The sequence below is a fragment of the Candidozyma pseudohaemuli genome (genome assembly GCF_003013735.1).
Source record: "Candidozyma pseudohaemuli strain B12108 chromosome Unknown scaffold00016, whole genome shotgun sequence".
NCBI lineage: Eukaryota > Fungi > Ascomycota > Pichiomycetes > Serinales > Metschnikowiaceae > Candidozyma > Candidozyma pseudohaemuli.
In genome coordinates this window covers 154,160-174,946 of record NW_020194450.1, presented here as the reverse complement: position 1 = coordinate 174,946, position 20,787 = coordinate 154,160, and the positions used below count along the sequence as shown (strand labels likewise).

Below are 20,787 nucleotides of genomic sequence, written 5' to 3'. Positions count from 1 at the left end.
TAGTAATGAAACTTTTTCTGTGCGCGGCACGCAATGGTTGCAAATGATCAACAGGTGGGGTGGGGGACCCCATGATATTGTATTTTTTTTTTTTGTTTATATGGTGGAAATGTGATTTTTAGGGGTATTAAGGGTGGACAAAGGTTTTGGAAACTGAGTAAGATGGGGTGGTGTGGTATATCGTATACTTGGGGTGAGTAGTACTGTCAAGAGATGGTAGGATGTAAAGGACCAAGTATTCGGGTATCCTTTTTTCAAACTTTTCATTATCAAATATTTCATCCTCTTCCCGCTTTCATTTAATTTTCCTCGTCTTTATCTCCTTATTCGTGATCTGGTAAAATGACACCATTGAACCTGTGCTTATCCACATTAGAGAGGTACTCCACTAGCCATTTGCAACCATATAACATCACTCTGATCCACCAGGTGAATTTCGATCTTCGGTAAAATAATCAGATAAAATAGCCAGATTTCAGACAAAGACACTGTCTTCACAATTCCATCCACTACACTCTCCCCAATCAAGAATTCATTTCAAACCACTACTTCTTACGCTTGGAGTCGTTGCCCTGGGCACTGCTCTTACGCTTGGAACCTGCCAGAGGCTCCTTGTCCTTGCCGGACTCCTTGCCCTTGGCCTTCTTGTCCTTTGGAGCCTTTTTGCTCTCTTTGGCCTTGGGCTCGTCTTCCTTGACCTCTTCGTCGTCACCGAGCTCCTGAGCTTCGGCCTTGACGTCTTCATCGTCAAGATCGTCGTCGCCAACTTCCTTTTCGCCGGGGTTCTCGTCGTCCTCGATCTCGACGTTGCCGACCTTCTCCTCGTCTTCGTCGTCCTCTTCGTCCTCCTCGAGCTCTTCGACTTCCTCCTTCACATCAGGAACCTCGTCGTCGTCGTCACCGTCATCACCATCTTCACCTTCGTCTTCGTCTTCGTCTTCTCCGTCGTCAGCCTCGCCGCCGGCGTTATCATCATACTCTCCGTCGTCCTCGACATCGTCCTCGTTCTCAACGCCGTCTTCAGGCAAACCGTCGTCGATTTCCTCGAGAATATCTTCGTCGGGCTCCTCCTTGGCATCGTCCTTTCCTTCGGCGTCCTTCTCCTTGGAGTCGCCTTCTGCGTCTTGTTCTTCTTTGACATTGGACTCTTTCTTGACATTGGACTCATCCTTGACATTAGGCTCCTCCTTCTTTACGGCCTTCTTGGGCTGGGCGCCAAAGAACAGCCCGATATCTCTCTGCTGCTTCTTCACAGGCTTCAAATTGTCAGGACCATCAACAGAAGGATTCCCAATGGCCTTGTCCACCTCGTAACTGGTGAGCACATCATAAGCCTTATTGTCCTCGTGGTTCAACGCAGTGTCCAAAAGCTCCGGGTTCCACTCGTGGTTGGGCGTGAGCCAGTCGTGCCACTCCTTGGTGTTGGGCTCAAGCAAAATAGGCTTTCTGTCGTGGAGCCACAGAAGGTCGTTGGAGCCTTTGCCTGTAGCTGGACCGGTGACAATGGAAAACGAAGAAAGGTACTCGTCGCCGTCCTTCACCATCTCCGTATCGTTGTAGTTGTAGTTGTGGGCGTATACTCCAGCAAGAAACACAAGAGGACGGTCCTTCAGCGTCACATAGTAGGCAGGCTTCTCCTTGGTCCTCTTCCACTCAAAGTAGCCCTGGATGGGAATCACACAACGCAGGTTCTTGCGTGGCTCCACCCAAAGCAGCTTGTTGCTTGCCATTGTCTCCTTACGGCAATTGAAGCGTCTCAGCTGTTCGTGCTGGATCTCCTTGGAGTAGGCTGGTCCGTTCTTGTTGCCTCTTTTTACGGCCGCAGGGTCCTTGGGCTTTTCAAAAGTCGCCACGTAGCCAAAGCTCAGCAGCTCAAAAACGTAATTGTTCTCCTTGTTCTGGTAGACAATCACCGCCTTGGAAGTAGGAGGAATGTTGAAGGAACCATCAAAGTCAAGCGACACAATGTTGATCGCCACATCGTGCTCCAGGCCGTCTGGGCCAGGGGCCCTAGTATTGAACTCCTTTTCGGAATTCTTCGCCAATTGGTTCTCGGAACCTGGGTTAAGCGTCTTGTTGAACTGCTCAGGCAATTGAGCAATGGACTGGGGTTAGAAATGGTTGCAAAATCGCAATTCGAGCACATACAATGCCTTGGGCAAATCTTCCGCACATCATGAGAAAAGTAGGAAGTGAAGGCCGGGAAATTGCCAATTGAGCTGCCTCTTATAGAAGCTCCTCTACAGATCGAGCAACTCGACTTCCCACTGCCATGACAGAGACCCTCCCGCAGATCACGTGTGGCTTTTACCACAAAACTACTCCGAAGGTCTAGCCTCCAATGGGGCCAGTGCTCGTGGCCTGGGGAATGGGAAGTTTGGGATTTGCTGTTTTTAGCAGGGTTTTTTGAAAAAGTGGCTCAATTGGCTCAAAATGTTCGGAATATTTCGCCTCTAGTATGGCTGCGAAAAACTCCCTTGGTTGCCTGAGCAAGACTACTTTTGACACAAAGCTTCCACTAGTTACAGAGTCAGTCGCAAGATATAAGCCCTGTTGTGATGTCAATGCTGCTTTGCTTGCGCTGTGCCATAAAAGTGGTTCAAATTGCCTCAATGGCTGGCAATTGCTTACTAGGCAGTAGGACGTTGCTACAGAGAGAATGGGTGTAGCTGTGTAATAAGGAGCTCAAAAGAGGCCAATGAAGAACCCACGGAACTCAAACTCCGAGCCCTTCTTATCTATCAACGCCACATCCTCGTCAGAGAGCGCAAAGTCGTAGACTGCCAATGCCTCTTTTTGCCTCTGCGACTGAGACGACGTGGTGATGGGCAAAATGCCCTTCTGTAAGGTGTATCTAAGCAAGATCTGCGACTCGGCACGGCCGTACTTCGAGGCGAGCTCAGGCAAAACGCTCTTCAATGGATGTTCCTTGACATCCTCGCCTTCCTTGACGATTCTGAAAAGTGGAGACAAGGGCCCGTAGGCTTCCACGAGGATATTGTTGTCATGGCAAAACTTGACGATCCCCGGGCTCTGGTTCTGCAAGTATGGGTGGAACTCGATCTGGTTGACAGCAGGGTAGAATTCCTTGTCTCCCGACACTGCAAAAAGCCGCTGGAGGTGTTCCACAGCGAAGTTAGATACGCCAATGTAGCGCACCTTGCCCGCCTTCTTAGCCTCGATCAAGTCTTTCCAAACCAGCTCAATTGTTTGACCCTTCGAGAACTCCGGCTTGAAAAATGGGAAATGGATGAGAATTGAGTCCAAGTAGTCCAAACCCAACTCCTCAAGAGCAGAGTCGACCCACACAGCAGCATTATCAAACTTGGCAGGCTGGGGTTCCACACCTGGATTGTACTTCGTAGCCACAAAGAGATCCTCTCTAGGAACATCGCTTTTGGCAATTGCAGCCGCCACCTCTGGCTGGGTGGTGTAGATCTCGGCCGTGTCGATATGCCTGAAACCATTATGAATTGCCTCCACAAGATAGTCCACCATCTCGGTCACCAACGTATCCTTAACCGAGGAGTCTCTTCCCTTCTTGATTTTTTGCCATTTTGTGCCTGAGCCGGTACCGATCTGCACTTCTTTTCCGGATTTTGTAATGAGCTTGGGGCCCGGAATTTCCACTGTCAACGGTTGAGTCATGATGCTAAGGCGCTGTTGGATGAATGGCGCTTTTCCAGTGGTTACTCGTGGTACCAAGAAAGGTAGAAAGACTAGGAAAGTGCCTAGGATAACTCTGCGAGATCGTAAATGAGCCAATTTAGAAGCCGCTAAATCAGTTGTGGCTCCAACTTTCCGTGCGGGTCGAGCATAGATAAGGGCCACACCCCGACCGAGCTGCCGAATTTTGAACTTGGAGCGCCAAAACCCATAAAAGCATTAAATTGGCTTCGGGAAACCCGATTCGACGTTCCGGTCTTAAAATTTCACCTATGGGGTTTCAGATATTCAAAAATCTGGAAAACTGCAATTTTCGGATTTGGTCACGTGATCGGCCAACACAGCAGATTTATTTTCACTGCACAGCGTATTTTGCACAGAAGGGTGGTTGGTGTAATGGTTAGCATTGCTGCCTTCCAAGCAGCAGACATGGGTTCGATTCCCGTACCACTCATTTTTTTGCACCCTTTCCATTTTTTAACTCCCCGTATCGTGACATCATAAATCAAGCTCGTCATAGAGAGTTGTTCCACCCTTTTTCTTTTTATACTTGTTCTTCTTCAACCTTTTACCTTTGAGCTCGAGCTGGGCTTTCGAGTAGGACGCCCTCCGCATAATTATATCGAGTATTGTCGTGTTAATGGTCGGAAAATAGTGCTGTGAAAACCGATAAACACGAGCAGTCATAGCTTTACGTTCAGAGGTCTCAAGCTTGGTCCACCTTTGACTCGATAACTTGAGTCCACACAATTGCTCGAACAAAAGGATGAAGATCGCTTCAATTACCCTGATCAATGTGATTCTGAACCGCAGGAGTCCGAGTATGTGAGCCATTTGTTGAAAAGTGAGGCGGGACTCGAAGCGCCTGAGACTGACCAGGTAGGACAGACTTTCTTTGGTAACCAAGACGTGAGGATCTTCCTTGATTGAGGTGTGAGAAGAGTACCTCTGACTGGACATCATCTGCAGCATCGTGCTAAGAGTTCTAAAGATGGGAAGGCGGTATTCGTACGTGTTCTCCGATTGACAGTAGACCTTATAGAATGCTTTCCTCTCCTCAAATCGTATCTTCACTTCAAGCTTCTCCTCCGTTGAAAGGACCTTAACTTTAAAGGGAGGTTCTTTTATGACTGTAGGGTAGTGAAGATTCCTGATGACTCGCTTCTTCTTGAGAGTTTTGTCGATTCCTTTGCACGCTCTTGTCTGCTCCGACATCTCCAGATCTGGACTAGAATGCGAGGTGACATCAACGGGACCTTGTGGCGCCGGCGTAATGGCAACCTCTTCCTGTTGTGGTGGAATTTGTAAAGTGACGATGTGGGAGTGAATAGGCGCTTGACTCTGGTACCCACATGGACACGGCGTTGGTTGAGAATCCGGCGTTGTAGGTCCCACACTATGCCCCAACATAGTCGAGGAGTTGGTTCGCTGGGGTGTCTGGGGAAACAAGACCTCCTTCTGCGAGTCTGGCGACAACTGGGTAGGAAAGTTGACGGATTGAACAGAAGGGGGCGATCTGGAGTCAGAAACTGTTATCTCAGGAATACTGCTATTAGCAGGTCCTGGAACGTAGGCGTCCACCGCGTCTATCGGCGGAGCAGCGCTGTTCTCCGAGGAGCTTGTAGAGGCTTCTTCTTGAGAAGGAACAGAGGCGTCCCGGAATGCCTCCGTTACTAAACGGACCTGACAAGAGTAGTCAGACAAAAAGTGGCCCGAACTCAGAGACCGGTAGCTCCGTTCTCTCGAGGCCTGAGGAAGCGGCAAGTGCCTTGGAGAACGGGTCATCCAACCTTGAGGAGAACTTGAGAACACCCTTCCTCGAGGAAAGAAACCCATCACATTTGGATACGTTAAAAGGGTTTGTGAAGATGGTACGCTGATGCCGTCCCAGTCGGTGTCGGAGTGGACGCCGAAACCGGCAAAATACTCCTGTTCAAAGAAGGAGTGTTCCAGGAGGGCAGACATGAGGATCACATTTTTTTGGGGGGATCTGTGGGTTTATATAGTTTTGGACTGCGGCCAAGCAGACCTTGCATGGTAGGGTAGGGATCGTCCGAGAGGAGGTTCTACGGACTAAAAAAAAACTGTAATTTTTTAGGAATATGGAAAATAGCGCAATTGGCGGTAAATATTTTGAAATAATATATGAATTTTCAAGGGGCTATATACTCAGTTTGGCCAAGTAGCCCATTTCAGTGGTAGATCACAGCGATCTTCTGCGCATTTAGGCCGCTTATCTTAGCGACGCAGGACCCCCGCGAAAAGGGTCCTTTGGTCTAGCATAAAGTCTGACACAACTTGAAATGTGACAAATGAATTCATAAAAATAAAACGTCTATTCATTGCGGTTGAGTTTTGCTATGGTTGTGCAATTTTGGTTGTCACCGCAACTTGTGTAGTGACATGCTCGCTTATTGAACCTGAGCCTCGAGGATGTTCTCCACAGCCAGGTTGACATCGGCATTGAGGTACTTGCAATTGTTCATCACCTGGATCAACTTCTTGATGCCAATCTCAACACGGCCGTCACCGTAGCGGCTCAACTGTTCGAGCACCTGCTCGCGCTGGTTGGGCTCCATGAAGTTCATCTCGTCGAACACCACACGGACCTCGCTGATCTCGGTGATCTTCTTCATTTCGATCGTCTTGGTGAAGTTCTCTACCAAGCTCATGTGCTTCAACACGGAGTACTGAGAGGTGGTACCGATGATGAGCAATCTTCTGCCTCCAGGTGGCTTCTTGTTCAAGTTGACAATCAACATTTGCAAGATGTCGTTCGAGAAACGAGGACCGATAGGGACGTAATTGATCAACGTCTCGATCTTGTCAATCACCAAGACGTTGAGAGGCGACTTGTAGACATCTCTGAACGTGTTGTCAATAGTAGCGATCTTCATTGCCTCAGACATACCCACCAAGTTCTCAGCACTGAGCATTTTGATGTATGGGAAGTCTGACTTGAGCGCCATCATGGATGCAATAGCTGTCTTACCGACACCAGGATCACCGTGCAACAATACACTGATAAGTCTTTCCGTCTCAGAATTCTTAACCTCCTCAATGTAAGAAGTCAAACGCTCAAACACAGAATGCACGCGCTTGTTGTACTCAATGACACCGTAAGGGAAGTTCAAGTTCAAGTCTTCCTCGTTCACACCGAAGGCTGGCTTGACTTCATTGAGAGCGAGAAGGAACTCGTTTCTCGTCAACTTCATCTTAGCAATGTTCTGGTCAACCTTGGCGATGTTCTCGCTCTTGGTGTATTGGTTGATGGCGAAGGAAGAGGCAGAATTGACCAAACCCTCTAATTCAGCACCAGTAAAGTTCTTGGTCAAGTTAGCCAACTCATCAAAATCAACGTCGTCAGCCAACAAATCATTGTCTTTCATCTTCTTGGTGTGAATCAACAAAATCTCCTTACGACCCTTCTCGTCTGGCAAGGAGATTTCAATCTGGATCTCGAAACGACCAGGACGCAAAAGAGCATTATCAATCAAGTCCAAACGGTTAGTCATACCGATAATCAAGATATTGTTCAACTGGTCCACACCGTCCATCTTGGCCAAAAGCTGGTTGACAACGTTGTCGCCCACACCGGTACCATCACTGCGGCCACCACCTCTCTGCTTGAAAACCGAGTCCAATTCGTCAAAGATGATAATGTGCAATTGAGAGTTCTCGCCCTTGGCCTTGTACTCCTGTTCGGCGTCCTTAAACAAGTTTCTGATGTTCTCTTCAGAAGAACCAACGTACTTGGAAAGCATTTCGGGACCATTGACGATCTTGGGCTCTCTCACGTTCAACATCTTACCGATCTGACGAGCAATCAAGGTCTTACCAGTACCAGGTGGACCGTAAAGCAAAAGACCCTTGACGTGACGCAAACCTAAATTCTCCACGAGATCTGGAGAAATGATACGCGAGGCGAAAGCTCTACGGAAGATCTGCTGGAACTCGGTGTCCAAACCACCAATGCCCATGTTCTCCAACTTGAAGTCAGGGTTGATGATAGGGTTGGCTCTTGGCTTGTTGGCCATGGAGGTCTTGGCGCCCTTCTTCTTGATCAAGTTGATCTTGGTGTTCTCGGCGCCAAAGAAGTTGATGTTGGTGCTGCTCATCAAAATGCCCTTGGTGGACAAGTCTTCCGACATCAGTCTTTCGCTGTTACCCAATTGAGACAAATTGAGGACCTGGGCGCCGTGGACAATCACCAAAAAGATGTAGCCCTCGAAATCCATCACGATCGGCTGAGTAGGTTGCAAAATCTGGTTCTCGAATCTTCCCTTGAACACCTCCACAAGCTTCTCCTCGCTGAGATGCACATCCCTAGCCTTGCCGGCTGAAAGGAAATCAATCACGAAATCAACTTCTCCGAGGTAATGCGTGTTGTCGCCCAGCTTCTCGAAGATGTTGAACGATTCAAGCGTGACAGGCTGTCCCAAAGACGTTTTGCACCATTTTCTCACATGTCCCGCCAAACCAACAGTGCCTCTTGGCTGATCTGGGGTTTTCTGGATGCTGTAGACGAAGGTCTTTTCCAACAACACGTGCTGGTTGTTCTGGGCTTCTGGGAAATCATCTGGATTCACTGCGATCAAGTTGGCCAACGCAACCTGGTTTCCAGGAGCATTGTCGACCTTGAGCTGCTTTTTAAAAGGCGTGACCTTGGGCACCTTGGGCGGTGCTTGATTATGGTGGATAGCCGGATTACCCGGGCCGGGGTTGTTCAGCACTCTGTGGAAGCCTAGTTTCTCCATCATTGGTAGTTAGTAGTGAGCTTGCCTGGCGATATACAAGGTCATGGTGCACGTGACCTGGCACGTGATTACAGGTCTTGCAAAGAAGGATTAGGAAACCGGAAGGGCGTTCTTGGGGACTTAGACAATTGGTCATAGATGACGGAAAGAACAGGTATTGCTTTTGTTGTAGTTCTGGTAAAATGCAGCGCTACACTGTCCATAGCTATTGTGCAACGTCTCTATGCGTTAAGAAGCTCCCACATTCTTAGATAAAGGCAAACTCTAAAAGCTTACGTCACCCGGCTTTAGCAAATTCCTGAAAAATCGGCATATTCAAGACGCAAATGCGACGGCCAAGGAAACGGGTAAAAAAGCCTAGTGTACTGGAAATGCGGCTTATTCTTGGTATTTCACAATACAGAGCCACAGAGGAACATTCTCACCGTTAGACGATTCGGCCTACAGAGGCAGCTGCCATACTATCTCAGTGAGAGCAAGAATTTTGAACTTTTGTAGCAGATCGAAAAGTAGGACTCACAAAATCAGATTTCACATTCCGGTTCATGTGCCGTTTGCGTGAACACCCCAGTGGCGCCTCGTGGGCCCATATGGTGGTTGCAAAAATGTCGTCGCTGCCTCAGCTTGCCCTCGTGTATCTCCGCCAAAACCGATTCGAATCTTCTGAAAATTACACAGCACAGTCTTCCTCATCTTAGCAGCAATTCTACAAAATTTCTCCCCAAAAAAAGGCAAACTGGCTGAATTCACTCGGGGGTATGCTGAGGTAGCGACGACATTGTCGCGCCCCTATCCAAGTTAGCCTGTGGCGCGTTAACGACCAGCTCAGGCCTGATTTGTCCGTACCACAGTGACTGAAAAATTTCAGAAATTCAAAATCACCAAAATGACTTTAAACTTCAAAACCTCTAAACTGTCAAAACCCACCTCCATCTCTTTTGCCCATAATCACACCACCGCCCTTCCACGAGCTTCCATGGCCTTCCTGAACGTCCCGATGGTTTATTCCAAAAAATCCTGAATCTCCCGGGCCCTGGACCGGTCCGCTTTATCAGCCCGCATCCATTGTCCTTTTTAAGCGCCACCTTCACGCTTATCTAATCACCGACCCTGGACTAAGGGATGGCTCACATGCTACCGCGATCGGACTTGAACCACTGTGGTGGATCGATTCTGCCGCGGTTACTGTGGCGTCATGTAGGGGAGGGTTCAGGGGGCGTTTTTGGGTGAAAAATTGGCATCGCTGGGGTCGCAAAAACCCGAATCACACGATGCTGGCATTTTTTTTGTGAATTTATGGCAAACTGGTGGGATTACACTGGCGTGGACAAGCCGTGTGTACTGCACACAGGACCCACCGTGGTCCAAAGTTAGTAAGAAAGCGGACGTCTAGATTCGCACCGAGGCATATAAAGCCACACCGTTTCGCAGCCATTTTTCCTCATAGATTATAGAAATGTCCGCCGTTATCCAGAAGCCAGCCCCATCTTTCAAAAAGACCGCCGTCGTCGACGGTGTTTTCGAGGAGGTCTCCCTCGAGCAGTACAAGGGCAAGTGGGTCCTCTTGGCCTTCATCCCATTGGCTTTCACCTTCGTTTGCCCAACTGAGATCATCGCCTACTCTGACGCTGTCAAGAAGTTTGCTGAGAAGGATGTTGAGGTTTTGTTCGCCTCCACCGACTCTGAGTACTCCCTCCTTGCCTGGACCAACGTTGCCAGAAAGGACGGTGGCTTGGGCCCAGTCAACATCCCATTGCTCGCTGACACCAACCACTCTCTTTCCAGAGACTACGGTGTGTTGATCGAGGAGGAGGGTGTTGCCCTCAGAGGTATCTTCCTCATTGACCCTAAGGGTGTCTTGAGACAGATCACCATCAACGACTTGCCTGTCGGTAGATCCGTCGACGAGTCCTTGAGATTGGTTGACGCCTTCCAGTTCACCGAGAAGTACGGTGAGGTCTGCCCAGCCAACTGGTCCGAGGGTGCTGAGACCATCAAGCCTGACGTGAAGAACTCCAAGGAGTACTTCGGCAAGGTGAACAAGTAAGTTCACAGTTTATAGACTAATGCCACGGCTCTAATTATGAGAATTGTAGGTGAGATAATAGATGGGATGATGAATTGATAGAATGATGTGATAATTGAATGGAACTAATGTGGGTTACGTCAGTTATCTACTGCCATGTTGTTGTCGCCATGAAAAATGGACATTTTTCACTTGACACGCTCATCTGATTGGTGGACGTGAAAGGTTAGGAATCTGAGCCATTGAGTACATTTTGGCAAAACAGCTTTCTTCAACTCAATTATATCTGGTCTATGTTTGACATTGAATGGTTTTTCTTTGGTCAATGGTTTACAATTGGTATTATCTGATGGGCACCACCAACAAGGTATCACATTTTGAGCAATTGAGCCATCCAAAGAAAAAGTTTAAGCTGTCATTCGCTTAACAAACTCGAAATGGTCGTATCCATGTCTTTTCAATCTTAATTCTCTCCTCTAACAGCCTTCTTGATCTACACACCGTTGCGGTTACATTTGCGGCTACATTTGCAACCACTGAGATTAACCCCAACCCAAAATAAAAGAAAACCTTCAAACACCTATTGAGCCCTATCTTTCATCTTCAAGAATAACCCCATGGGATCAGATTACCCTATTCTGCTGAAGCCCAGATCTCATACTTCATAACCGCATATCCATAACTACATCGCAATCGCGAATATAGAGGTTATCACCACCATGACCAAAGAAACGTTATTCTACCAGTTCGCTGTGGACTCACAGGTCTTCTTCAGATCCAAATATACCTACGCTCTAGTCAACCTCAAACCGCTAGTTCCGGGTCACGTTCTCGTGGTGCCCTTAAGAACCACGGCTCTTCGCTTTGGTGACTTGACTCCATCTGAGTCCCTGGACTACATGACATCGTTGCAGCTCATACAGGGACTCATCAGAAAGGTTTACAAAGCGGATGCACTCAACATTGCCATCCAGGACGGACCCGAAGCCGGCCAGCTGGTTCCTCATCTCCACACGCACTTGATTCCTCGTTTCAAGACAGACGGTTACGGCGATGGAATATACCTGAGATTGGAGAAAAACGACTTGGAGGCGGCCTACAAGGACTTCTTTGCCCGTAAGGCGCAATTCCAAAAGGACGGTGCGTTCAAAGCACCAGATGACGATTCTAGAGAGCCCAGGACCGAGGAGGTCATGAGCAAGGAAGCTGAGTACTTGAAGGCAGAGCTTGAGAAGTACCAGCACGAGTTGGACAAGGGAGAGGAGAAGTTGTGATGACATGACTAGGACCTGGGGTTCTGACGCTCTGGAGGGCTCTGATGCAATTGACTTGCACGGCCGCCAGCCATAGACTTTATAGATCTAGATTTGAAGATATCCATTGAAGAGGGATTGAACTTGCTTTTCTCTGTAGCTTTGGCGGTATGAGTGGGGGCTGGAGGTATTGCCTGTCGAGAATCTTGATATGGCATTCATACTGTATTATGCATCAGGGTAATGAACCTTCATGCTCTTTTGAAGAAGATACGTGTAAGAAGAGACTATATTGCCCTTCTTTGCTTCTGTTCACCCCATTGGGGATACTTTATCTTTGGTGCCTTCTTTAGTGCCCTGCAAGTGACATTTTGCAGCCATTCCACAACATGCAAAGCGAGACGCTGTAAGGCGCTTGGTGGTGTCAATTAGACCCATGTCGCTTTATACTCCAATGAAGTATGAAGCATTTGTTGCAGAGAATCGAAAAAGACTCTACACTAATACAACCTAGGATGTATCTCGAATACAGCAAAGTACGTAATCTACTCCCATGCAACAGTTTGACATCTTTGGTCCTTGTAGAGAAGCCCATTTCGATTCAACTGTTGAAAAAGTCTTCTTTTTGAATTTATTTTTCATCTCCAATTTTTCTCGACTCATCACAATTCTCAAATATTCTTCAAGTCTTGCCAGTTCTGTCTATCTACAACTAAAGCGCGCCTATATCATAAACCATCAACACATTCACTCATTCATTATCATGTCCACCGAACCACTTGACGAGATCCAGTGGAAATCTCCGGAATGGATCCAGCAGTTTGGTCTCCACTCAGGCAATGTGCTTGACTATTTTGCTGAGCTGCCGTTCTACGACAGAACTTCAAGTAACCAAGTTCTACGAATGCAGTTCCAGTTCCAACAGATCCCACCAAACATACACCCACAAAAATACATGCAGCTGAAGCTCAGTGAAATGGTGGGTATCGAATTTGTGGTGGCTTACGTCAGAGAGCCTGATTTCTGGATCATCAGAAAGCAACGCAGACTAGACCCCAATACAACCAGAACAGAGCAGGACTACTACATTATCGGTGCCAACGTGTACCAGGCGCCAAAAATCTACGATATACTCAGCGCTAGGCTTCTTTCAAGCGTCTTGCTGATGCGTAAATCCATCGATTTGCTCAACAACATGACAAACTTCAGCATTTCGGAGGGTGGGCACATTTACCCTTCAGAAAAGGACTCTGCCGGGACGACTGAGAAGAAAATCAACACAAATCCGCCATCTGCACTTCCGTCCACTACGAACATAAGTGGGCAAAATACGGCTACTCCGCTGTTCCCTACCCCAACTCCTGGTACAGCCCAACAAGGCACCAACGGAGAACCTGGTCTGGGCTCCATCATGAGCAATGTTTCCAATGTGAACAGCGAGGTGTCAGCCACTGCTTTTAATAATTTGCTTAGCACGGTAATGGCCTCCAACAATGAGAATATGTACTTGGACGATATTCCATTGTACGGGAAGGGCAGCACAGTAGAGCTGCTTGGGCTCAAACTAAATCTAAATGACGATGATGATTAAGAGGGGCGTCAACAGATGATTGATCTTGTTGCCATGAGGGCGACAAGTTACAGAAAGGGCAATATGGAGCCCTCTATAAGATAATGACCAGGACGATCTCACAAATCCTACGTTCTATCAAGCCCTCCGCAATTGCACAGACAAGGTCAATCCAATTGACTCCCTACAGCTAGCAGATAACACTTACAACGCGTTAAGCCTATAGAAAAAGATAATTCTGCAACACTCAGAGCTCGTCCTTCTTGACAGCAGACTCCTTGGCAGCCTTCTCCTCCTTGGTGAGCTCAAGCTCACCGGCAGCGGCGATCTTCAACTCCTTCTTGGGTCTGTCACCGTAGGCGGTCTTGACCTTCTCCATGTAGTCAACAACGTCCTTACCGTCAATGACCTCACCGAAGACAACGTGGGCGTTGTTCAACCATGGGGTCAAGACAGTGGTGATGAAAAACTGCGAACCGTTGGTGTTACGGCCGGCGTTGGCCATCGACAATCTGTAAGGTCTGTCGTGCTTCAACTCAAAGTTCTCGTCGTCGAACTTACCACCGTAGATGGACTTGCCACCAAAGCCCTTACCGGTCTCAAAGTCACCACCCTGGAGCATGAACTTGGGGATGATTCTGTGGAAGATAGAACCGGTGTAACCGAACTTAGGGTCGTCGGAGATGGCCAATTGTCTGAAGTTCTCGGCGGTCTTGGGCACAACAGTGCCGAACAAACCAATGGTGATTCTGCCAATGTGCTCACCCTCCTCCTCAATGTCAAAGTAGACCTTGCTGGTGAAAGGAGGGTTTTCTGGCAAGTCGCCACCGGCAGCAACGAGCTTGAAGAATGCAAAGATCGTGGCGATGATCGCAGCAAAAGTGAAGGCTTTCATCATGGTGAAGTGGAAGAAACGAGAAAGACGAGATTGATGCGTGGCATCCAACTGCGCGCCAGAGGCAGGTCTGGCTGCAAATGCCGCCACAAGATGAGGTGGGCGTTGGAGGGGCAATATTTAAGGAAAGCTGGTTGGTCAATTTTTTTCGTATTGATACGAATGTCAATGGCTCCTGGAGAACGCTATGTGGTGTTAGTGAAAGTGGATGCTCAGTACAACAGAAGGTGTAGCGCTGCATCGCCATGTCGTTTCGTATAAGGCGTGGTGTCATAGTTGGTTCTCTGGATGTATCTCAATTGATTTACTCACTTTGAAGGGAATAGTTGGTGTATCTATTTCTGTTGTATGTGATTTGCAACCATTGATGATACACCTTATAGGGCAAATGGAGAACGCAAGCATATTGGACTTAGGCTAGGGGCATAATTGAAAGCATACTCGAAGTGATATATCTATGGAGATGTTTCATATTCTCCACAAGTCAGTCAGGTTGCATTGTCGTGAAACGCATTATTTTCTATCAGCGATGAAGACTACGATGAACCAGTCCATGATATTATACACCAAACACCTTCGAGAGGTCAATATCAAATTTTGATAACATTTTTGAAAAATTAAATCTTCTAAGTTTCAAGATTAGCTCTCCAAAACTCCCTCTCACAGTGCACATTGAATATAGATGAAACTTCCTCCTCCAAACACAACCACACAACATCCCCTTACAACCCTGTCCTTCGTCCGTTGATTTCTATGTACAATTAAAATTCTCTCTCGCCCTTCTCCTCAGCTGCCTGTTCGGATGAGGCCCACTTCTCCTTCTCTTCAAGCCTCTCCAAGGCCTTTCTCTTTGCAATCACCAATCTGGCGTTTCTCTCACCACCGTTCTTCTTGCGGCCCTTCTTGTGCTCTCTCAAAGGCTCCAAGTCATTGACAAACTTGTGTCTCCATCTTAGTAAGTATCGCCTGGGAGCGGTGTCGATGCCCATTTTCTTCATCTGCTTGGAGGAGGTACCAAGGAACTTCTCCAAATCGCCCTCGAATGCGTCCAAATGCTCAATAGAGTTTCTTCCGATCAACTTGAGGAACGTTTCCAAATCGTGAACATTCTCCTTTGTTCTGGTGGAAGTGTTGATCCTGAATACCTGGGGTGAGGTGGAAAACAACCTAGAGACGGCCGTTTGAGATGCAGAAAAGGGGGTCTGGTGGAGAAAAAGCGGCCGACTCACCGGGAGAATTCGGCGGGCCAGGCTTTTCAAAGCTGAAAATGCAAACATGTGGGCTAGTTGATGTTGAAGCGCTCAGTACTAAATTTTTCAATACTAGGTAGTGCCGCGCTCAAATCAGTGCTAAGTACTAGGATGGTCAAGCCAGAGTCTACAAGGAGTTCTTCGTTGCAGCAGTGCTGCTAATGTATTCTATGGAACTACAACAAGCCCTTGTTCTTGAACTCCTGCAACAAGGAGTTACCCAATCTAGCGGGGGACTTCTCGACGACAACACCGGCAGACTCCAAAGCAGAGATCTTGGACTTGGCGTCACCCTTACCGCCAGCAACAATGGCACCGGCGTGACCCATTCTTCTACCTGGTGGAGCGGAAACACCGGCAATGAAGGAGACAACAGGCTTAGGACCCTCTGGTCTGGTCAAGTTGTGCTGCTTCAAGAACTCGGAGGCATCCTCCTCGGCGGTACCACCAATCTCACCGATCAAGATGATACCCTCAGTCTCAGGGTCGTTCAAGAACAAGGTCAAGGCGTCAATGAAGTTGGTACCTGGGAATGGGTCACCACCCATACCAATGACCAAGGACTGACCCAAACCAACCTGGGTGGTCTGAGCAACGGCCTCGTAGGTCAAGGTACCGGACTTGGAGATGATACCGACTCTACCTCTCTTGTGGATGTGGGAAGGCATGATACCGATCTTGCACTGCTCTGGGGCAATCAAACCGGGACAGTTAGGACCGACCAATCTGGTCTTGGACTGGGTCTTCAAGATCTGGGCAATTCTCAACATGTCGTGCTGGGGAATACCCTCAGTGATGGCCACAGCCAAGTCGATCTCGGCCTCAATGGCCTCCTCAATAGCACCAGCGGCAATGGAAGGTGGCACAAAGATACCGGTAGCGTTGGCACCGGTCTCCTTGATGGCATCCTTGACAGTAGCGAAAACTGGCTTGCCCAAGTGCTCAGTACCGGCCTTTTTGGGGTTGGTACCACCGACGACCTTGGTACCGTAAGCAATGGCCTGTTCAGCGTGGAAAGTACCTTGTCTTCCGGTGAAGCCCTGGTAGATCACCTTGGTGTCCGCGTTGACCTTCAAGTTTTTGATGGTCAGGGCGTAGTTTTTAGCGGGGGCGGTGGAGGCGAAGCCACGGGCAAACTGCTTGGACAACATGGTTGATTTGTGAATGAGGTTGTTGTTAACTTCGTTGGTTTTCTCGCTTTTGTCGGGCGTATAGTCTCCGCCAATGGGCCCGTGCACCGCGACTCCCTGGAAACCCCGAGGCCGCGATTCTCCCCGGGCAGGCTACGACGGAGGGTTTGGGAGGGTTGGAATTGGGGAAATGTAGGGCACTGGCGGCGGGAGGTGAAGAAGTCATGCTGGTTTTGTCAGAGTCAGACGAAGTCAAGTGGTGCCGGAGTCAGCGTAAAACGTGTGGGCTTTTCCGCACCGAGGATGGGTGCAAAACCTGTGGCAGAAAGGGGAATAACAGTTTTCCCGAAAATGCACTGAGCCGGACTTTGGCAGGGTGGTTGGTCCGTGCCTCCATCAATTGAACTTTTACGAACATTAAATTTACAATTTCTGGAAATATATATTCAATGATGATATTCGGAAAAACCGGAACTCGTGGTGCCCCTCGGTGTGTCCTCTGAGCGTTTAACGCACCGGGGCATGTCGGAGTACCAGAAGTCAGAAAAAAAAAAAAAAAAAAAAAAAAAAAAAAAAAACCGGGGAATGTCGGAGTACCTTCAGTCAGAAAAAAAAAAAAAAAAAAAAAAAAAAAAAAAATGAAACCGTTGAATCTCCACGCGTGCTGTCTGGAGTCCGGATCAAAGGTTGATTTGAAAACTCTTAGTTTTTCTACTTCGGTGAAAAATGCATCTCCGAAATTTTCAATTGATCTTGGTAGATCAGTCGGACTTTTCGCCTCAGCCAATTGGAATGTGTAGCAGTCCGAACGTAATGGGATCAAGTAGACTTTCAGATCGGCTTTGGGGTACTGGCGTTATTGACTCTGACGACATCTTCAGAACTCTCCTTCTCCACAAGATCATTGATTCGTATCTTGAATAGCTGCAATTGACCTAATAGTATCTTGAATAGGTGCAATTGACCAAATATCGATATTGAATTGGTATATTTGTCGCTTTAGAGCCATCGCTCCTCTTACACAACTGAACTCATAAACTCCGAGTATAATGGAATACAATGCCATTGTCTTGTCCGGAACCATAGCTGTCAGTAACCCACCAAGTACGCTTCTACACCGTCATCAAATTGCCTCATACCGTATCTATTTTAATAGTTGAACAAACTCTTGTAGTAGAGCGTCCGCGAGTTGAGAAGCTCCCAGTCTGCTGGGGTGATCCACATCTCGTTGGCCACCTTCAAGCGTCCGAAAACACTCGCTCCCTTCCATGTCAATTCTCTTGGATCGTACTCCTTAGGAGGCGGGAGCACATTCACAGCCACAACCAGACCTTGGTCACTGAGTCCATCAGCACGATCAAGGTCCACGTAAAGCTGTGTTTCGCTGTCAATGGCATCGAGCTCCTCCTCCGTCAACTCCACATCGTCTGACGACAGACCTCCCTTCTTTTTCTTCTTGGCCTCTTCGATCAATTGCTTGCGTTTATTGTCCATCTTGTCCTTCTCTTTGCTGACATATGTGAGAACATCATCCAAGGCACTGGACGACAAGAACTTGGGCCGCCAGATGTTGATTCTGTCGTTGAGAAGAACATCGAAATTATCGAACTTGGCCAAACCTCCGCCAACAACAAGTAAGTTGTCATAAAGCTTTCTTGCTTTGCCAAAATCCGTGGCAATGCCAGCGTTGGTGATAGACTCGATGATGGCCTTATCGAGAGGCGCTATAACAGGCAGCAGAGTGTCAATCTGACCCTGTGTGTTCAAGGCTTTTGGAGCACTGGCTTGTTTCAGATTAGCCTTTTCCTCTGCAAGCTTCACCAATAAGGCCTCATCTGTCATGTCCGAGTAGGCATGACCCGCTTGTAAGTTTTCATGAGCTTTGGAGTAGGGGTTGTTGGGCTCACCAGTGTACTGATCGAAAGATTCAGGAAGCAATGGCCTTTCCCTGTGTTCTTTAGGAATGCCAAATATGTCGGGGTAGAAAAGCCCAAGAGGCGCTAGCATCACCTCATCGTAAACCTTGAACAAATACTTCTCTGTTTGCTTTCCGGGCTTTTTCTTGTAGAAGTCATAAAGCTGCACGGCGATGTCTGCGTCATTAAACGTACCGTACTCGTGTTTGATGGTCTCAGCCAACTGCCAGTCATCATTGAAGGATCTCAAATCAATGTCCTGGTATGGGAATTTTTGTTGCAATAGTAGCTTTGTGAGAGCTTCGGTGACGTGCTTGCCGCCGTAGTCAAGACGGATTCTGGAGTCGTTGATGATCATACCTTCATCAACGCAAGAAATAGTGGTGATTTCAGAACCAACATCAACGACACAGGCCGAAGAGGCAGTAGCACCAAATGTGGCTGCGACGGCTTCCTGGATGATGCCCACTTTACCGAAACACACAGAGTGAAGAAGAAGATCACACCAGGTCTCCACGTATGCCTTATCGTATAGGTCGGGAATCACAAGCAAGCACTTGAGGTTTGCCAATTCCTGCGGGCTTTTTCCAACATTGATCTGTTCCAAAGCAGCTTGAGTGAGACGAGTCACATCACCAAAGAGTTCCTGAGGAGACAGGTAGTCGGCTGTGCTTTGATTGAACGTACCATTGACGATGGGAAAACGGTGATGCCATTCGTCGAAAGACTCGCTGATGGGAATATCCAAGGCGGGAGCACCGGCAATGAACTCGTTGTTGAGAAGTTCGTCGTTTTCTGGTAACCAGTTCTTAGGCGAAGGCTCGTTGTTCACGTCGATGGGCTCTCCTCTTTGCTTGCTGTTAAACTCGGCAGCCTGATCTCGGGAGTTGGGCTGTACACGGCGCTTGTAGTATCTCATTCTGGCCTTGAAGTCCTTGGTTACAATGCCCTTCAATTCCTCAAAGTGTTCACCAAAATCAACTTCACCATCGACAGTTCTTCTCAAGGGCAATTTTTGATGGCTTTTTTCTGCAAGCTTTCTTTTAAAGGCAACGACAGCGGGAACAGCGACAGGAGTAGGATCAGTGGCTCGACCCAAGCGAATAAAGGAAGATCCAGGCTGGAGCACAATGGTGTCGTGTCCTGCTTTCTTCACTCTAGGAGCGCCATTTTCAGTTTCTTCTTCGTCATTTTCGTCGTTGTCGTTATCGTCATCCTCGTCTTCGTCCTCGTCATCTTCCTCCGTTTTCTTGTCGGAGTTGGCGCTCTTGGGTTTCAGAAGACTCAGCTTCTCGTTACGCCAGTTTCGGATCAACGTAGCCTGCTCATCTTTCTTCAAGTATTCTGCAAAGTAGTTCTTCTGGTTGATCAACGGCACGGTCTTTACAGCAGTAAGCTTGAAGCCGTTGTGCTCTTCAAAACGGCCAATTCCGGTTTTCTTCAAGTTCTGAGCGATTGTGGCCGCCGCCTTAATACGGCCCTCTCTACGCCGCTGTAAGACCTCCTCTGAAGGCTTTTTTGTTGTTTTGGCGGCTGTTTTGCGCTTCTTCTTATCCTGTTCGTCTTCGTTGGAATTCGCTTTCTCCTTCTCAGGAGACCCAGCGGTCGCCTCCTCGGTGTTATTGGCCGGCGCTGGCGACGAAGGCAAAGCCAAGTGTTCGTCCTCCTCTTCTTTTACGGCAGGTGTTGCCGAATGGTCCATGATCTGTTGAGTTGGTGGAGGTGTTTTTTCAACACTGATATCGCGAAGTGGCTGCAAAGCAGTAGTGGTGAGGGTGAGAGAAAGGTAGCCAGGAGAGATGAATGTTGAGGATGACGGTGGGTTTTAGTGGATATTCCTTGTTTAAGTGAATTGAATTGCTAGATGGTGATAACTTTTTTGTCGAAAAACCACCAGGACCTACTCTGAAGTGTTGTCAGGCTACACAGCATGCTTCAATGCTCATTCTATGGATCGATGTGAACCCATTAAATACATGAACCGCTTTTAAAAGAGAAAATAGTCAATAGTCAAAAAGGTTGTGGTCCTTTTCGACAGCTCAATCTGATCCTAGTTGTCTCAATAATCTAGGCCATTCTCCATTCTAGTTCCACTAGACTACATTCCGCAAGGCTTGTTAATTGGAAGTGAAATATTAATTTACATTCTTTGTCCTACATTCCCAATGACTAGCGTTCCATTTTCAGCATGGAAAACGATTTATGAAATAAGTAATAATGCTGCGACACCATGTGTCGATTTGCGAGCTGTACTCAACAGACTCGCTATCCCAGAGTCTTATGGTCGTCGAAACAGCCAAAGAATATGCATCAAATGTCAAAAA

At 47.8% G+C, this 20,787-nt stretch overlaps 10 protein-coding genes and 1 non-coding gene across 11 annotated transcripts; 4 read left to right on the top strand and 7 right to left on the bottom strand.

Moving 5' to 3' along the window:
- Window positions 1-545: 545 nt before the first annotated feature.
- Window positions 546-2,175, bottom strand: C7M61_004643 (putative peptide hydrolase; the record flags this gene model as incomplete). The annotated part of the gene is made up of 2 exons (XM_024859960.1): window positions 546-2,105; window positions 2,149-2,175. The coding sequence occupies 2 exons, from the start codon at window positions 2,173-2,175 to the stop codon at window positions 546-548; spliced, it is 1,587 nt and encodes a 528-aa protein (XP_024711912.1).
- A 510-nt stretch (window positions 2,176-2,685) lies between these two features.
- On the bottom strand, window positions 2,686-3,648 carry C7M61_004642 (aldo-keto reductase superfamily protein; the record flags this gene model as incomplete). Its single annotated transcript, XM_024859959.1, has 1 exon — window positions 2,686-3,648. One exon carries the CDS (start codon window positions 3,646-3,648, stop codon window positions 2,686-2,688), a length of 963 nt encoding a protein of 320 aa, XP_024711911.1.
- Window positions 3,649-4,048: 400 nt separating this feature from the next.
- Window positions 4,049-4,120, top strand: C7M61_004641. Its single transcript has one exon. It is a non-coding gene; the product is annotated as a tRNA-Gly (tRNA).
- A 44-nt stretch (window positions 4,121-4,164) lies between these two features.
- Window positions 4,165-5,631, bottom strand: C7M61_004640 (uncharacterized protein; the record flags this gene model as incomplete). The annotated part of the gene is made up of 1 exon (XM_024859958.1): window positions 4,165-5,631. One exon carries the CDS (start codon window positions 5,629-5,631, stop codon window positions 4,165-4,167), a length of 1,467 nt encoding a protein of 488 aa, XP_024711910.1.
- Window positions 5,632-6,077: 446 nt separating this feature from the next.
- SEC18 (AAA family ATPase) lies at window positions 6,078-8,426 on the bottom strand (the record flags this gene model as incomplete). The annotated part of the gene is made up of 1 exon (XM_024859957.1): window positions 6,078-8,426. The coding sequence occupies one exon, from the start codon at window positions 8,424-8,426 to the stop codon at window positions 6,078-6,080; it is 2,349 nt and encodes a 782-aa protein (XP_024711909.1).
- A 1,453-nt stretch (window positions 8,427-9,879) lies between these two features.
- On the top strand, window positions 9,880-10,470 carry TSA1B (Tsa1bp; the record flags this gene model as incomplete). The annotated part of the gene is made up of 1 exon (XM_024859956.1): window positions 9,880-10,470. One exon carries the CDS (start codon window positions 9,880-9,882, stop codon window positions 10,468-10,470), a length of 591 nt encoding a protein of 196 aa, XP_024711908.1.
- A 698-nt stretch (window positions 10,471-11,168) lies between these two features.
- HNT2 (bis(5'-adenosyl)-triphosphatase) lies at window positions 11,169-11,723 on the top strand (the record flags this gene model as incomplete). Its single annotated transcript, XM_024859955.1, has 1 exon — window positions 11,169-11,723. One exon carries the CDS (start codon window positions 11,169-11,171, stop codon window positions 11,721-11,723), a length of 555 nt encoding a protein of 184 aa, XP_024711907.1.
- Window positions 11,724-12,465: 742 nt separating this feature from the next.
- Window positions 12,466-13,293, top strand: C7M61_004636 (mediator of RNA polymerase II transcription subunit 6; the record flags this gene model as incomplete). Its single annotated transcript, XM_024859954.1, has 1 exon — window positions 12,466-13,293. One exon carries the CDS (start codon window positions 12,466-12,468, stop codon window positions 13,291-13,293), a length of 828 nt encoding a protein of 275 aa, XP_024711906.1.
- Window positions 13,294-13,519: 226 nt separating this feature from the next.
- CYP5 (peptidylprolyl isomerase family protein) lies at window positions 13,520-14,170 on the bottom strand (the record flags this gene model as incomplete). The annotated part of the gene is made up of 1 exon (XM_024859953.1): window positions 13,520-14,170. One exon carries the CDS (start codon window positions 14,168-14,170, stop codon window positions 13,520-13,522), a length of 651 nt encoding a protein of 216 aa, XP_024711905.1.
- Window positions 14,171-14,928: 758 nt separating this feature from the next.
- On the bottom strand, window positions 14,929-16,568 carry C7M61_004634 (uncharacterized protein; the record flags this gene model as incomplete). Its single annotated transcript, XM_024859952.1, has 2 exons — window positions 14,929-15,304; window positions 15,598-16,568. The coding sequence occupies 2 exons, from the start codon at window positions 16,566-16,568 to the stop codon at window positions 14,929-14,931; spliced, it is 1,347 nt and encodes a 448-aa protein (XP_024711904.1).
- A 1,128-nt stretch (window positions 16,569-17,696) lies between these two features.
- Window positions 17,697-20,165, bottom strand: ARP8 (Arp8p; the record flags this gene model as incomplete). Its single annotated transcript, XM_024859951.1, has 1 exon — window positions 17,697-20,165. The coding sequence occupies one exon, from the start codon at window positions 20,163-20,165 to the stop codon at window positions 17,697-17,699; it is 2,469 nt and encodes an 822-aa protein (XP_024711903.1).
- Between the last annotated feature and the right edge of the window lie 622 nt (window positions 20,166-20,787).